This window comes from Oreochromis niloticus, linkage group LG19, assembly GCF_001858045.2.
Source record: "Oreochromis niloticus isolate F11D_XX linkage group LG19, O_niloticus_UMD_NMBU, whole genome shotgun sequence".
Classification (NCBI taxonomy): Eukaryota; Metazoa; Chordata; class Actinopteri; order Cichliformes; family Cichlidae; genus Oreochromis; species Oreochromis niloticus.
The window spans coordinates 18450274-18466554 of NC_031983.2; the positions used below are offsets into that span (position 1 = coordinate 18450274).

The 16281-nt window shown below is 42.3% G+C and overlaps 1 protein-coding gene and 2 gene segments (V, D, J or C); 2 read left to right on the forward strand and 1 right to left on the reverse strand.

Moving 5' to 3' along the window:
* Positions 1-927: 927 nt before the first annotated feature.
* On the forward strand, positions 928-2488 carry LOC109195871 (uncharacterized). 3 transcript variants are annotated; one of them, XM_025901230.1, is made up of 3 exons: positions 928-1463; positions 2043-2117; positions 2237-2488. In XM_025901230.1, exons 1-3 carry the CDS (start codon positions 993-995, stop codon positions 2246-2248), a joined length of 558 nt encoding a protein of 185 aa, XP_025757015.1. In that variant the 5' UTR covers positions 928-992; the 3' UTR covers positions 2249-2488. The 3 variants fall into 3 exon arrangements, with proteins under 3 accessions (XP_025757015.1, XP_025757014.1, XP_019204187.2); XM_025901229.1 differs by having other exon boundaries at positions 928-2117; XM_019348642.2 differs by having other exon boundaries at positions 2043-2488.
* Positions 2489-13732: 11244 nt separating this feature from the next.
* LOC109195898 (immunoglobulin kappa variable 4-1-like) lies at positions 13733-14301 on the reverse strand. The segment is given in 2 exon segments: positions 13733-14073; positions 14166-14301. Coding segments are annotated over 2 exon segments (378 nt in total).
* Positions 14302-14366: 65 nt separating this feature from the next.
* Positions 14367-15789, forward strand: LOC112843187 (Ig lambda-3 chain C region-like). The segment is given in 2 exon segments: positions 14367-14501; positions 15268-15789. Coding segments are annotated over 2 exon segments (402 nt in total).
* The last annotated feature ends 492 nt before the right edge of the window (positions 15790-16281 follow it).

A 16281-nucleotide genomic window follows, 5' to 3' on the forward strand; every position in this document is an offset into this window, starting at 1 on the left:
AATCCACAGGTACTGACAAACAAACTTTTATGTTACCAAACTGGTTCCTAATGTCATGTAAATTGAGTAACAACTGTTCGGCTATATTTTGAGATGAGTGTAATGATGTTGTTTTGTGGTATTTTGTTGTAATGAGTATTAGTGTATCATCGGCATAATGCTACGTAGCACTATAAGTATATGCCATGACAGTGGCAACCTGCGACTTCAGAAAATGTGTTGTACTGTTTGTTTTAGTGTTAGCCAAGCAGTACTGAGTACATGTATTAAGGGGAAAGCTTTTCGTTGGTGAAACAACGTTTGCAGTCGTCTGCTGCCATGTTGTGTTGCGTTCTGGGGACTCCATGTTAAAAAGTAATAGCGTATATGGCGCGAATGTGGGGAAAGGTTGTGTGAATGTGAGATGGGTTATTTTGGTATGTTATGCTTTGACCGCGAGTGTTTTGTTTAAGTTGTAAGTATGTAAAGTCATTTTGAATTAGTTTGTATTTATGTTGCTTTTGAGAGAATGCTTTTTGTAACTTTATTTTTGTTTATCAATTATGTTATTTTATGGGAAGAATGCATGGTCTAGTGTGACTTGTATTGTGTATATGTGCAGAAATAAATGAGCTCCGGCCTGAGCAAGACGCTAACTTCGGTGTCCTCTCTATTAATCCACAGTTTGCTCATACTTGGCTACGCAGTGCTCTCTAGCCTGTGTGCCGCTTGCTGCCGGTCCAGATTCCCCTAGGTCTGGTGCCGGTAACAACTGGGGGCTCGTCCGGGATCGTCTAGTGGTGACGTGTGTGTCAAACGACCAGAACTGGTGTCCAAAGTCTCAGGGAAGGCTGCATTGAGTGCGTCATCCAGGGAGCCCAGGTCACAGTCAAAACGTCAAGATGGCCACTGTTACCCCACGGCGGTTGTTAATGGTAAAGATCCAGAAAAGACTTTGTGATTTGAGTGTGAGCCAGCTGCGCACTGTTGTTACTTCAGTGGAGGATGGCAGCATGACTCGCAATCTTGATGGTTTAAGTGAAGCAGAACTGTATGACCTGATCGTCGAGTACATCAGAGGTGAAAAGTTGAGAGCGTTGGAGGATGAAGGTATGGCCCAGCTCCTGCTCCTCGACGACATCGTGAGTGACCTGCTGTCAACGGACGTCGGAGGGGCTGGCGATCATCTGGCCGTGCCGCTTGAGACGGAAGACATTCCTAACCAGCAGCAGGAATGCCCTACTTCACCCCACACTGACCCAACACATCCTGACAGACATCTGGCTATGCCAGCTGACCACATCCCCACTCCACCATTACACCCTAACACAGACTCTCACACACAGCCCATTCTACCGCGGGACAGAGACATCTCCACCTTTCCCTCATCTATGCTAACAGACCCTAATACGCCCACCAAGAACTTCAACATCCCAGCTTCAGCATCACCGGCGCCTAGTGTTGCTGGGGTTTCCCCTGGCAGGGTGAGTCGTCCGTCCAGAGGATATGACCAAGTTTTGAGTCTCAGTGATGTGGCAGCTTTGTTTCCACGCAGAGAATTTAAGTTGCATGGTGGACAAATTTCAGATCTTGGCTCTGATATATCCTACAGTAGTCTGTGCAAACAAATTGATGAGGGGTTACAAGAAGGGTTTACTGAGTGTGAAATAATCAGAACCGTGCTAAAGATAATGAAGCCTGGTACTCTCAAAGAAATGTTAACCAACAAAGATGATTTGACAGTTGATGGTTTGAAGAAGCTTCTCCGCTCTCATATTCGAGACAAGAATAGTGCTGAACTCTTTCAAGAGCTAAGTAATGCTAAGCAGCAAGACAAAGAGAGTGCACAGCAGTTTCTGTACAGAATTATAGGGTTAAAACAGCGTGTACTATTTGAGTCACGACAGCCTGGTGCAGACTTTAACTATGACAAAAAGCTTGTGCAGGGCACCTTCCTTCACACACTTTATCAAGGGTTCAATGAAAAAAACAACTATGTAAGACAAGACCTCAAACCTTTTCTTAATGACTTGCAGGTTAGTGACGACTTTTTGCTTGAACAGATTACAAAGTCCACCAGTGAGGAAGCTGAGAGACTGAGGCGACTGGGTACAGCATCTAAAACTAGACCTGTGACTGTAAGTGCCGCTCAGCTTGCTAACACTGACTTGACTGAGCAAGCAAAGGTTGACACTGAGCTACAGGCTAACCGTGCAGCTATTAGAGAACTGACTGCCCAAGTGTCTTCACTGACCAGACAGCTAACTAAAGTGGTGAGCCAGACTGATAGTGTGACATCTGGAGACTCCTGCTCGCCCCTGAACCACCCTCCAACACCTCCAGCTGAGAACCGGGGCAGATGTGGTGATTGTGTACAGCAAGGCAAAGTGAGCTGCCCCCACTGCTTTGCGTGTGGCCAGGCAGGACATCGGGCTATTGGCTGCCTACGGCGGAATGTGTCGGGAAACGGGGTGAGGTCACTGGAGAGGGGCTGCCAGTGACCGAACAAGCCGAGGAGTCCCAGCACACGCCAGTTTGGCTAAGACCTCAAGCGTGGTGAGACCAAATGCACCCAGTCATGCACCACCAATGAAACCCACTGCACAGCTTATTGGGAACAGATGTATGGTCTCATGTGCCATCAGTGGAGTACCACTTAAGATGCTGCTTGATTCAGGGGCCCAAGTGACTATGGTATCAAGAGCTTTTATAGAGAAAAACATCCCCCACATTAAGATCAAGTCACTCGAGTCCCTTCTTTCAGACCAGCCTCTGGAAATAGCGGCAGCTAATGGTACAGACGTTCCATTTGATGGTTGGGTAGACACGGAACTTCAAATTCAGAGTGTGAACTATGGGCATGTCGCCATACAAGTGCCAGTGCTTATCAGTCAGCACAACCTTAACTGTCCTATTTTAGGCAGCAATGTAATAGCTGAAATCCTAAAAACCAACAAAGAACAGAGAGGTGGGGCTGACCTTTCTGCGCTCCTCAAAGAAGCTTTAAGTGTCAGCAGCAGTGCAGTAGATGCTCTAGTGTCAGCACTTCAGATGCCCACCCCTGATGAAATAGATCATGAGTGTAGTGTGAGAACAGGAAAAAAAGGTGTAATGATTCCTGCAGGACAGATTTGTGAAGTAAAGTGTAGAGTCAGAGAATGGCCAAGAGGTGGCCCACGACTCTTCCAACCAAATCTAGAGAACAACTGCCCTGAGGGTTTGGAGTTGTTCCCCGCTTTGGTAGATGTCCCCAGTGGGTTGACAAAAATTGTTAAGATTCCCATTCAGAATCCTACCAAACATGACATTTTTCTCTCCAAAAGAACCGTCTTAGGTACATTGGAAGAGGTGACTGAAGTAAAACCTGTCAAGTGTCCCTCTGCTGACTCAGGGTCATCAGCCCATACAAATGTAAATGTGTGTTCAGTTCAGCTAGGTAAAGAAAAGCACCAGACAGACGTCAATGAAGGTCAGAGGTGGCATCCACCTGTTGATTTGTCCTACCTGACAGAGGATGAACAAAAGGTAGTTAGAGATATGTTGTATGAACAGTCGGATGTTTTTGCCCAAAGTGACTCTGACATTGGCTGCATCCCAAGCTTGCAGTTGAAAATTAATCTGAAAGATGATACACCTGTCCAGACATCCTACAATTCGGTCCCCAAACCTTTGTATAAAGAGGTAAAAGAATATGTTCAGAATTTGCTGGACAACGGCTGGATCAAAAAGTCCACATCACCCTACTCATCTCCGGTGGTGTGTGTCCGAAAGAAAGACAAAAGCTTACGCTTGTGTATTGACTTTCGGAGCCTTAACCGTAAAACCATTGCTGACCGCCACCCACTACCACGCATCCAAGACCTGCTGGATAATTTGGGGGGCTATTCATGGTTTTCAATACTCGACCAGGGTAGTGCGTACCACCAGGGCTTTGTTGATGAAAGCTCAAGACACCTGACTGCATTCAGCACGCCTTGGGGTTGTACGAGTGGATCCGCCTCCCATTTGGCCTTACCAACGCCCCAGCAGCATTTCAGAGATGCATGGAGGGGTCCTTGATGGTCTGAGGGATGAGTGCTGCTCACCATATTTAGATGATGTGCTTTGCTTTTCCAAGACTTTTCATGACCATGTTGATGATCTGAGGCGTGTGCTTTGCCGCCTGCGAGAGCATGGCGTGAAGCTACGTCCCAAAAATGTGAACTGTTTAAGCGTCAGGTCAGGTATGTTGGGCGCTTGGTGACCAGTGAAGGTGTCCAGATAGACCCAAAAGATCTCGAAGCAGTGGAACATTTGAGAGACAGAGAGCCAAAGAACGTGGGAGAGGTCAGAGCCCTCCTAGGGTTTCTAGGTTATTACAGGACGTTCATTCAGGACTTTTCTAGAATAGCAAGACCACTGTTTAAGCTTATTGAGAGTCCCAGTGATCCTAGCCTGCAATGCAGCTCATCTAGAGCCAAAATCAAGTTAAAGCGCACAATTGGTGGTCAGCTTCCATCCAAAACACCAGTGCGATGGACAGCAGAACATCGTACTGTGGTGTCACGTCTGGTGGATATGTTAACCAGTCCACCTGTCCTGGCTTACCCAGACTTCAATTTGCCCTTTGTGCTACACACAGATGCATCAAATGAAGGCCTGGGAGCCGTGCTGTATCAGCAACAGGGGAAAAGCTCTGTGTCATTGCTTACGGTTCCAGAACACTCACGCCTGCTGAGAAAATTACCATCTCCACTCCGGCAAGCTTGAATTCCTTGCCCTGAAGTGGGCAATTTGTGATAAATTTAGGGATTACCTCTACTATGCACCCACTTTCACAGTGTACACAGATAATAATCCCCTCACATACATCTTGAGCACAGCAAAGTTAAATGCTGTGGGACATCGGTGGGTGGGCGAATTAGCTGACTTCCATTTCACTGTAAAGTATAGACCAGGCAAGTCCAACACAGACGCTGACACGCTCTCCCGCTATCCATTGCCACTCCAGGAACACCTCATGGAGTATACTGAGACACTGTCCCCAGAAGTGGTTTCTGCAATCTGGCAAGGAGACAAAGCCATGAGAGACGGTGATGTACCATGGGTGGCTGCACTGCACTGTGTTGATGACACACCCCTGAAGGTGCCCCTGTCATCACCCCAGAAAACATCAGGGCTGCGCAGAGGGAGGACCCCCTATCTGTGAGGTGATAAACTTGAAAAAGAGTAGATGGAGTCCTAATAGTAAAGATAAGCGACAGTTAGGACAAGAGACACGTAGGCTAGTACATGAATGGAACAGACTCGTACTCGAGAAAGGAATACTGTACAGACAGACTGGACAAAGAAAACAGCTGATTCTACCCAGTAAGCTGAAGCAAACTGTACTGAAACACCTGCATGATGATATGGGACATGTTGGTGCTGACAAAGTCATTCAGTTAGCAAGGGAGAGGTTTTACTGGCCTTTTATGCAGCGTGAAATTGAGGACTATGTCATTCGCCAGTGCCCTTGTATCAAACAGAAACAGCCAAGTGTCCCAGAGAGAGCGCCAATGGGCTCGATAACAACCAGTGCCCCCTTTGAACTCATCTCGGTTGACTATTTACATCTAGAACCAAGTAAAGGTGGCTACGAGTACATTTTGGTTTTGGTAGATCACTTTACCCGTTTTGCCCAAGCTTACCCAACTAAGAATAAATCTGGCAAAACAGCAGCTGAGAAAATCTTTCTTGACTTTATCCCACGCTTCGGGTACCCTGAAAAGCTGCATCATGACCAAGGTCGGGAGTTTGAGAACAACCTCTTCCAAAGACTCAAACAGCTGGCAGGAATAGGCCACTCTCGAACAACCCCCTACCACCCACAGGGAAATCCTGTTGAGCGTCTAAATAGAACACTTCTGCAAATGCTACGGACTCTTCATGAGGAGAAAAAGGCAGAATGGAAGGACCATTTGCCCCATATAGTCCATGCATATAACTGCACAAGACATGAGGCAACGGGCTATTCACCTTTCTTCCTCCTTTATGGAAGAGCCCCACGCTTGCCTGTTGATCTGCTTTTTGATTTAAAACCTGAAAAAGAGTCACAGTCCAGACAGGAGTATGCACAAAAGTGGGCTGCACGCATGCAGGAAGCCTATAAAATCGCTTCAGAAAACAGTGCAAAGTCCTCTGCAAAAGGGAAGAAGCGTTATGATCAGCACATCAAAGGCATCGCACTGCAACCAGGAGATCGAGTGCTTGTCAGAAACCTCTCCGAGCGAGGTGGTCCAGGCAAACTCCGTGCCTACTGGGAAAAGAAAATTCACAGAGTTGTTGAGAAGATTGGAGATGGACCTGTATATAGGGTACAATCAGAAACAGGAGACAAAACCCCCCGTGTCCTGCATAGAAACCTTTTGCTGCTTGTGACTGATTTGCCGGTAGAGCAAGATCGGCAGGGACGTCAGAAAAGACAACCACAAAGACTGGGAGAGACAAACCCCGATGAAACAGTGGAACATGAGTCTGATCATTCGGATGAAGAGGAAGGGTACACATACAGCCTGAGACCTATACCTGTGTATCAGTGGAGGAGAGTTAACCCCAAAAGGCCTCAGCTGAGACCACACAGTGAACTGAGAGCTGTAGCTCCTGAGTTTCAGCCAATGAGACACGAAATGGAATCAGTGGAAGTACAGCAGGGAAGTGCAGTCCCACCATCTGTATCTCCAGAACCAGCAGATTTCCCAATGCCTGTTGTTTCATTACCAACGGGGGAAACTCAGGGGGAACCTGCAGCCGAGGATGTTACGGAGGACACAGGGTCGGAGAGCCGTGTGGATGACAGGGACCCTGCCCCAGAGACACCAGAATGGGATGTGCCACCAATACGGAGGTCGACCAGAGCTGTGAAACCGAGAGAGGTTTTTACATATAGCCAAATGGGACAGCCTTCATATCAGCTCTGGAGACCTGGAGCAAACATGATGCTTGCATGTGTTCCCTGCCACATGCCACTTTACCCAGCTGTTCCTGACTGTTATTACCCCACACCAGTATGGACATGTTAGACTGGTGATCAAAAGACCTTTTTACATTACTACTGGAACTGTAACAGTTTTCACTATTAGACTTTAAAGACTTTGGGCACACGCCATGAAGTGTGTTAGTTTGGTTCCAGATGTCCGGAGCCATCTCTTGAAGCAGGGGAGAGTGTAGCAGGTTGAAAAAGCTACATGTTTATTTTTGTAAGAAAACCAATTACCCCCTTATTTTTTGTTTATTATTGTGACTTATTTTGACATTTTTATGTGTTGCCAGACCATGGTTATATCTCATTATGCCAGTAGATGGTGCTCTTGCACTGCTGTGGAACTACCAGAGAGACTCTAGCTATAGGCTCTGCGCATGCGCAGCTCAGAAATAAATGAGCTCCGGCCTGAGCAAGACGCTAACTTCGGTGTCCTCTCTATTAATCCACAGGTACTGACAAACAAACTTTTATGTTACCAAACTGGTTCCTAATGTCATGTAAATTGAGTAACAACTGTTCGGCTATATTTTGAGATGAGTGTAATGATGTTGTTTTGTGGTATTTTGTTGTAATGAGTATTAGTGTATCATCGGCATAATGCTACGTAGCACTATAAGTATATGCCATGACAGTGGCAACCTGCGACTTCAGAAAATGTGTTGTACTGTTTGTTTTAGTGTTAGCCAAGCAGTACTGAGTACATGTATTAAGGGGAAAGCTTTTCGTTGGTGAAACAACGTTTGCAGTCGTCTGCTGCCATGTTGTGTTGCGTTCTGGGGACTCCATGTTAAAAAGTAATAGCGTATATGGCGCGAATGTGGGGAAAGGTTGTGTGAATGTGAGATGGGTTATTTTGGTATGTTATGCTTTGACCGCGAGTGTTTTGTTTAAGTTGTAAGTATGTAAAGTCATTTTGAATTAGTTTGTATTTATGTTGCTTTTGAGAGAATGCTTTTTGTAACTTTATTTTTGTTTATCAATTATGTTATTTTATGGGAAGAATGCATGGTCTAGTGTGACTTGTATTGTGTATATGTGCAGAAATAAATGAGCTCCGGCCTGAGCAAGACGCTAACTTCGGTGTCCTCTCTATTAATCCACAGTTTGCTCATACTTGGCTACGCAGTGCTCTCTAGCCTGTGTGCCGCTTGCTGCCGGTCCAGATTCCCCTAGGTCTGGTGCCGGTAACACATGATAATCAATGTGGATGTTAATCAATTAGATGTCCCAGACTCTACTATTAATAATATTGTGGTCCCTTGTTTATCGCAGGAGTTACATTCTAAAAAATAACCCGCGGTAGGTGAAATCCGCGAAGGAGCCAACTTTATTTTTTACAATTATTGTAGCTGTTTTAAGACTGTAAAACCCCTCACTACATGCTTTATACACTTTCCTCAGACAGGCACGAACATTTTCACACTTTTTTCTTTTGTTTAAACACTCTTAAAGTTCAAACCTTCGTAGAAACACAAGTCCATTATAAAATCAAACCGCGCAAAACGTTTGTTTCGTCGGCATTGTTGTGTTTGTCCGGGAGAAAACTTACAAACATACAGTAAAGCACTTCAGAGTTACATTGCTAGCGATCGAAGATTTATATAAATTCGACAAACTAAACTCATTATGTACTGTACAGCAGCGGTCCCCAACCTTTTTTGCACCCCGGACCAGTTTAATGTCAGAAAATATTTTCACAGACCAGCCTTTAAGGTGTCGCGGATAAATACAACAAAATAAAATGATACAAAGACAAAAACGGTGGTATTTTGTAAATGTAATAATAAACGCGAATTCACTGTGTGATTGTGTAACTTTATTAGCAGGGTCCTCCTGAAATGCACCAACAACATTGAGAATAACATCCTCCTCTCTGCTTCTTAATGCTCTCTGGTCGCTATGGTAACGCGTAAATAGTTCTTTCAAAATAAGACACACGACTACAACACGGGAAAAGACCCAGGGAACCCAACTTAACGATTAAAAACCCTGAAAATCATACACTTCACACCCGAACCTCAACTCTCGCGGCCCGATACCAAACGGGCCCGGGTGTTGGGGACCGCTGCTGTGCAGAAGACACGGCACTAGATTGATTGACAATGGTCTACAGCAATCAGAACGCACAAAACAATGTGCTGTTAAGAAAAAAAAAAATCAGCGAAACAGCGAGTCCGCGAAAGGTGCTGATAAATAAATTCTAAGTGTTTTTTTTAACAATCTGGGTTAAAAACACTTAGAATCAAATTTATTTGTCAGCAGCATCAATAGTAACAAAAATACAATTTAGTTTTCGCTGTCAAAGTCGATTTAACTGAAGTTACGTGTTTCCGTTTACTGTGGAGGTCACGTGTTTCCAGGTACTGTGGAGGTCACGTGCTTCCGGTTACTGTGGAGGTCATGTGTTTCCGGTTACTGTGGAGGTCGCAATATGGCGCTCCCCAGTGGCTGCAGCCAGGTGCTCTTGAAAAAAACCGTGGAAGCGAAGCGGCCAAAGAGTAAACTTTCAAAAGTAAGTACTGAGTATTATGTCTCTTATTTATGTGCAAATGTTTAATAATGAACAACATTAAAACATTACTGTTGGCCACATGTCGGGAAAGTTATGTGACATTAACGATGTTTGTACTAACTTGGTTTTAAAGCCTTTACTTCAAAATATACGCCATTCAATAGTTGACTTTAATCTTACACAGAATGTGATGATTTTATGGATAATTAAAGTCAGTCATATATCTACAAACACAACAAGCTGAAGGTCAGTGATGCTGCTCGGTTTGTAGTCCTGAATATCACGGCACAAGCAGGATTCACTGCACTGTTAATGTTAGCTGTGTTATATTGCTGCCTCTGTTCGGTGGTGTCGAGCCAAATGGACTTCAACGTTTCTTTGAACGAGCTGACGGTTCCCTCGTTAAGCTGAAAGAAAGATGCTTTAATCACAGGAGTCACACATGTGTCCACTGTACCATCTGGAACTCTTCATGTTTAGCACTCGTAATAACACAAACACTAAATCCTCCTTCTCTTGTGCTGTTTTGTAGCAGTGTATACACCTGAGACTGTCACCTGTCTGTCTGTCCTGCACTCTCTCTCTGTTTCTTTCTCTCTGATTGTGGAATAAAAGTATGAACATGTATTTATAAGTTACACTTGTGTTTAAATCCTGCAGCTTATCACACATTTGATTTCCATGTGTGACAACTGCAAGTGTCCAGAGTGAGGACAGACTGAGGGACCCACTGCTGCACATCATCTGTGAGGCTTTGCACCCCTGATGATCCACCAGGACAAACTCAGCAGTGTGTGAGGAAGAGGAGGAGGAAGAGCCAGCAGCAGCTGACAGATGGAGAGAATAGACAGACTGTTCCCTGTTTGTGAAGGACTGCTAGAAAAGTTTAAATTAACTAATTGTCTGTCCTGAATCAGTCTTATTAGGTAATGTTCAAATAATGTTATCATTCCAGTGTTTTCAGTGTGGGAGAAAGTACTCAGGGCCTTCAAGTTACACACTATGAAAGGCAGAAACAAGTTTAATATTCAGAAACCTAAAGTATGTATCAGCAGCAGAATGGAGCTAAAAATAAATGTTTGTTTCAGTCCTATGAAGCTTTGAGTATTTTGGATTAGTAGTACTGCTGTGTTTGTTGCATCATATTGCTGTAATTGTTTATATGCTTTATATATTCTGAGGTAAGTTGATCTATAGTGTTACATCATATTCTATAAGGATTTTATGTTTTTGTATACTTTCTGCCCAGTTTGACCCATTTAGCACAAGTCAGCCTGTTTAAGGCTCTGATATCTATTCTGTGTGACTTAAAGCAGTTATGACATGGTCTGATTTTATCACCCAATAAAGGAATATTTCATATATCAGTCTACTCTTCATTTTATCAGAAACAGTTATCACAGCTTGTACATTTTCTTTTTATAAATATATGTAAGCAATGAGCCAAATTTAGTAATGCCAACATACTGAAGGAACAACATTTGTCTCTTATGTATGATACACCTATATGTGCACTGTCAAAGATACTTGTCTTTGAGTGAAGATTTAAGGTGATAGACTAAGGAGCTTGGAAAGAAAAGGTGATAAGACATATAAATAACTGCAACTTGAATCTGTACTGAAGCTCAGTATTTGACACAGAGTTCATGTTCTCTACTGTAATAGCTAATAATGATTAATATAATAACTATAATATTGGCCATGTTATATTTACATTACCAAAGTGATATGACTTTAGTCTCATGAAAAACATTAGCTAATTGTTATTTACTAGCTAATCTTAAAATGACCGTTCAGTGCAGAAATGAAGCCCAAAAGTCATGTTTTACAGTCCTGTTGTCATGAAATGCTGTGTGGCAGGCAGGAGATGAGGACTCAAAGTGCAGGACTCACAGACTCAGGGGATGAACTCAAAATCACAGCTTTATTTGCTGGTCACAGAAAAACTAGCGCACAAAGTAAACCAAGCTAAACTGGGAAACAACAAACTAAAACTCACAGGGAGCCACAGGGAGATCCAGACAGCAAGAGGGACACAGGGTTTAAGTACACTGGGAAGTAACGAGGGGAATGAGACACAGAAGGAGAGCACAGCTGGGAGAAATCAGGACTGACGAGACAAGGAAGCAAAGCAGGACACATTCACATAAGACACGGACCTTCAAAGTAAAACAGGAAGTATGACACAGAGACACGAACTTGGCACAGTGGAGACAGCAACTAAGAAACACAGAGACATAAACCATAAGGCAGAGGTCTTATGCCTTATTACACGGAGGGAAATACTAAGCTTGGAACACAAGAAACTAAACTCGAGGGAGTAACAAAAGACCAACTATGAGAACATAATTCACAATACAGAGTGACAGAAAACAAGAAACTCAAACATGCAAAGACACAGACTTACACAAAACCGGAGGGACACAGAAACATGAAGGGCAAGGGATCAAAACTAGAAACCATAGAATAACTCACAAGTACGATAATACGAAAACCACGAAGAACTAAACACGCTGGGTCAGGAGACCCAGGACCCTGACACCTGTGGTCTCAGCCTCAGATACAGTGGCTTGCAAAAGTATTCGGCCCCCTTGAACTTTTCCACATTTTGTCACATTACAGCCACAAACATGAATCAATTTTATTGGAATTCCACGTGAAAGACCAATACAAAGTGGTGTACACGTGAGAAGTGGAACGAAAATCATACATGATTCCAAACATTTTTTACAAATAAATAACTGCAAAGTGGGGTGTGTGTAATTATTCAGCCCCCTGAGTCAATACTTTGTAGAACCACCTTTTGCTGCAATTACAGCTGCCAGTCTTTTAGGGTATGTCTCTACCAGCTTTGCACATCTAGAGATTGAAATCCAACCATCATGAACCATCATGACCACCGGCAGGCCAAGTCCTTCCGCAAGAACCGGTGTGAGGGCTAGAGGGGCTGCTGAAGTCCAGGACAGGAGCTTAGCGTGGGGGAGCAGGAGATACATCCCTGCTGCTCTGATCAATATGAGTTTGAAAGTTTGTAAATGAAATTATTTGATAACGACAACTTAGATAGTGACATATGTAGAAGCTGGATGTGAGTGTGCCTAATAACTGCCAATTAATATTTTTGCCAATAAAGCTTGCAGTGATCCATATTATTAAGTATTTTTGTCTTATTTTGAAATATAGTGGCTCGATGATTGGAGCATATGGTACAACACATTAACCTGTGTGCCTAACACACGAAAAATCAATTCATGTATTTCCAAATCTTAGTCTTAGTGAACTCTTCAGTTTAAATTAAAACTGCCAAGAGATCCAGACAATTAGAAATATCCAATTGCTCTGAATGTTTTATGTTGCATTATAACATTTTTAAGAAAGTTTCAGTCACAACCAGCAGCTTAATTAATGAGTAATTAAATCTAGGTTCTCACTTTAGAAGTAAATTGAGTGTAATCAGAGTACATTTTCTTGAAATTGCAGCTCATTTCAAATTCAGAGTTTCAGCCAGATCGATATATATAACAATTAGTTTGAAGATGAGATGACAATTTCTTTTCTAAGGCAAAGGCTGCTTATCAAGCGTCATTTGATTAACTAGAAATGCAAAGCTTATATGCAGGGTTCTAATTATAATTATATTATTATTATTTTTCAGGCAGTTTTTCAATGAGATTTTGGATAGTTTGCAGTGCTGTGTTTCAGTTCACACTGATGAATTCTGTTGGACTGGTGCTAGGTTCGGTCCTGCATTACACCAGAGACATAAGAGAGAGACATGGAACTGATTTGAAATATACGCAAACACACATCTGTTGTTGTGAAACAGAACAGGTACAGATAACGCGTAAGCTGATCCTTTTCTCATTCAGCTTTATCTAGAAAAAACCCCCATTTTTTTCCATGACAGCAAGCAGCTTTTTTTTTCTGTTTTCTTGTGGGAAAGAAAAGCAGAAACAAGCTAAAGTGTCCTGTGAAGACTCCTGATGATCTGAAAACCTTTTTTTTTCTTTGTCACATGTGTTGTTTAAATAGGATGCTGAAAGACTAAAACTAAAATAATACATAAAAATGTTCCCCAAAATACCTCTTATATACAGATGTAAATCTGTATTTAGTGCTTGGTGAGGTTACTGTCAACTCTGTGTTCAGTGGTCTGTGTCAGAGTCTTTTTTCCAACAGCTGCAGTCAGTTCCTGCTGTAACAGCTCAGTGTCTCTGCAGTCTGACTGAGGGAGGTTTTTGTACGACTACAAATCACTGTGTGAACACCTCACTGCTGTGGTAACTCTGACAGTAGTAAACTGCTGCATCTTCAGCCTGAACTCCACTGATGGTCATAGAGAAGTCAGAGCTGCTTCCACTGCCACTAAATCGAGATGGTGTTCCTGACTCAAGCGTTTTTGCATATTTTATTAGAGGCTTTGGAGTCTGTCCAGATTTTTGTTGATACCAGGACATAGCATCATCACCAAAAGAATATCTGTAAACAGCTGGGTTGATCCTACAGGTCAGAGTCACAGTGGATCCAGGAGTAAACGTCACTACTGGAGGTTGAGTCACAGTCACCTGACCGCTGCATCCTGCAGACAAAAACAAATCATTCATTTATCAGCAGAAATCAATGAGAGAAAAAGCAGCACATCATGTTTGAAATGTTGCTGAGTGAATGAACCTGTAAAACAGCAGCAGGTCAGCGTCCAGATGAGGATGGTGATGAGAGTCATGGTGGTTGTGCTTTCTGCTGTGTTGACTGACAGATGTGAGTCCTGCAGTGTTGAACTCACAGGACTATAAACCTTCTCAGTTCTCTGGAGGATCAGCTGATGATGCAAAGCCTCCTCTCTATGGAAATGATTTCTCTGCTCTCAACACACTGAAGGAAACGGGGGCACAAAATCAAAAGAAAATAGTTTTAAACTAATACCATTAATGATTTTATGGAATAGAGAAAAATATATTGGAAACATATTTACTTTTTTTTTAACACCTGGATTAAAATGGTACTCTGGTTTGTATACTTAATTTTGATTTTTGTATCAACAAATCCAATATACCCATAAAACTGTCTTTATTATTTTGTCAAACTTTCAGAATTCATATTTCTTGAAGCGTTTCTCTTTGCTGTTTTAAACAGTTTTCATGTGTTTGTTTTTTAAAAAAAATTAAATATTTAGTTTTCGCAACTACTGTCATTACAAAACATTTTATAAAATTTTGAAAAGATATTTGATCAGGTTTGGGGATTGTTGTTGATCATCTTATTTATTTATAAAACAAAATTGATCTCCCTTTTTTTTCTTTTGTTTCCTTTTCACTTTTTAAATTCATCTGAAATGTTTTATTTTAGTGTTTTCCAGTTAAAATATTTCAGGTTTGGTTATTTTCAAGCTGCAATTGTCAAATATAGTGTTTGTGGATTTATTTCTTTATTCTTTTTATTTTGAATATAACTTTTTTTCAAATATTAATTTATGGATTTCCAAAAAGTAAAAATAAAAACGTGTCAGTAAACACAGACCAGCTTTGAGTTCATGGATGATTGATTGTACTCGTAGTTTAAAGGAAGTAAAAGAAGCAGATGACAAAGTTTAAACTGTACATGAGTGTTTCAACTCTGTGAGTGTAACATTGAAAATTATCAGATAGATGAGTTATTGACTGTAAAACATTACAGAAATAATAATATTCATCAGTGATCAATGATTAAACACCATGTAGGTATTTCTTTCCTGCTTTCATTCTTATGTTGCTCTTCTCCCCTCTCTCTCCTCTAGTGGGTGTGTTGAGGCCCACCCTCACTGTCCTCCCTCCATTCAAAGAGGAAGAGAAGCAGTGCAGTGCCACTCTGGTCTGTTTGGCCACCGGGGGCTTCCCCTCAAACTGGAAGCTGGGCTGGAAGGTGGGGCGCACCAGCACATCCTCAGGTGTGTCAAGCAGCCTGGAAGCCTTGGGGACAGACGGTCGCTACAGCTGGAGCAGCACCCTGAGCCTCTCTACAGACCAGTGGAGGAAGGCGGGCTCAGTGACCTGTGAAGCCAGTCTGAGTGGACAGAGCCCCGTCACTCAAACCCTGGACCCTGACCACTGCTCAGAGTAGAGCTTCAGCAACACTTCCTGTTTGCATATGATGTGTTTGATGAAGCTACATGTTTTGTTTGTTCTAATCTTCCTGCAAATATTTGACTCTCTATTGATGTGCATGCAGATGTCATCTGTTTATTCATATTGTGTTTTCAAACCATGCTATAAAAAGAAAGTCTGTGGAACCCAATAAAATCCCAGTTTATGAAAAATCACTAATGCTTTATCTTTTATTCTATATTTAGCAGAATGTATAAATTTTAGAAAAAATGCAATTTATTAAAGTTTGGAAATACATAAATATCATTTTCTGTCATTGCACTTAAAAAAGGTGCTCATGAACTTTTACTCATATTTAATGATAAATATAAAGGTTGAATCACTATAAACGTAGTTGTATACTTCTTCAGTTTTATTTTTTCATTCAGTGCGTTTGTGGTTGATGATTCTTGTGTTAGTGGATCAGTTATTTTCATCACAGTCCAGCACGCTGCACCTGCAGCCTTTAACCAGACTGAAGGAGGTTCTTGTACTGCTATAAATCACTGTGTAAACACTCGACTACAACGACAGCCCAAATAGTAACAATCTCCAACATCTTCAGACTGAAACCCACTGATGGTTAAAGACTGAGAACCAGATCTACTTCTACTGAATCGAGAAAAGGCTCCAGAGAAGAGATTTGATTTTCAGTATATAAGAAATTT

Bases quoted from the DNA above. Each gene is read 5' to 3' on its own strand.
- LOC109195871 (XM_025901229.1), top strand. From the start codon at position 993: ATGACTCGCAATCTTGATGGTTTAAGTGAAGCAGAACTGTATGACCTG.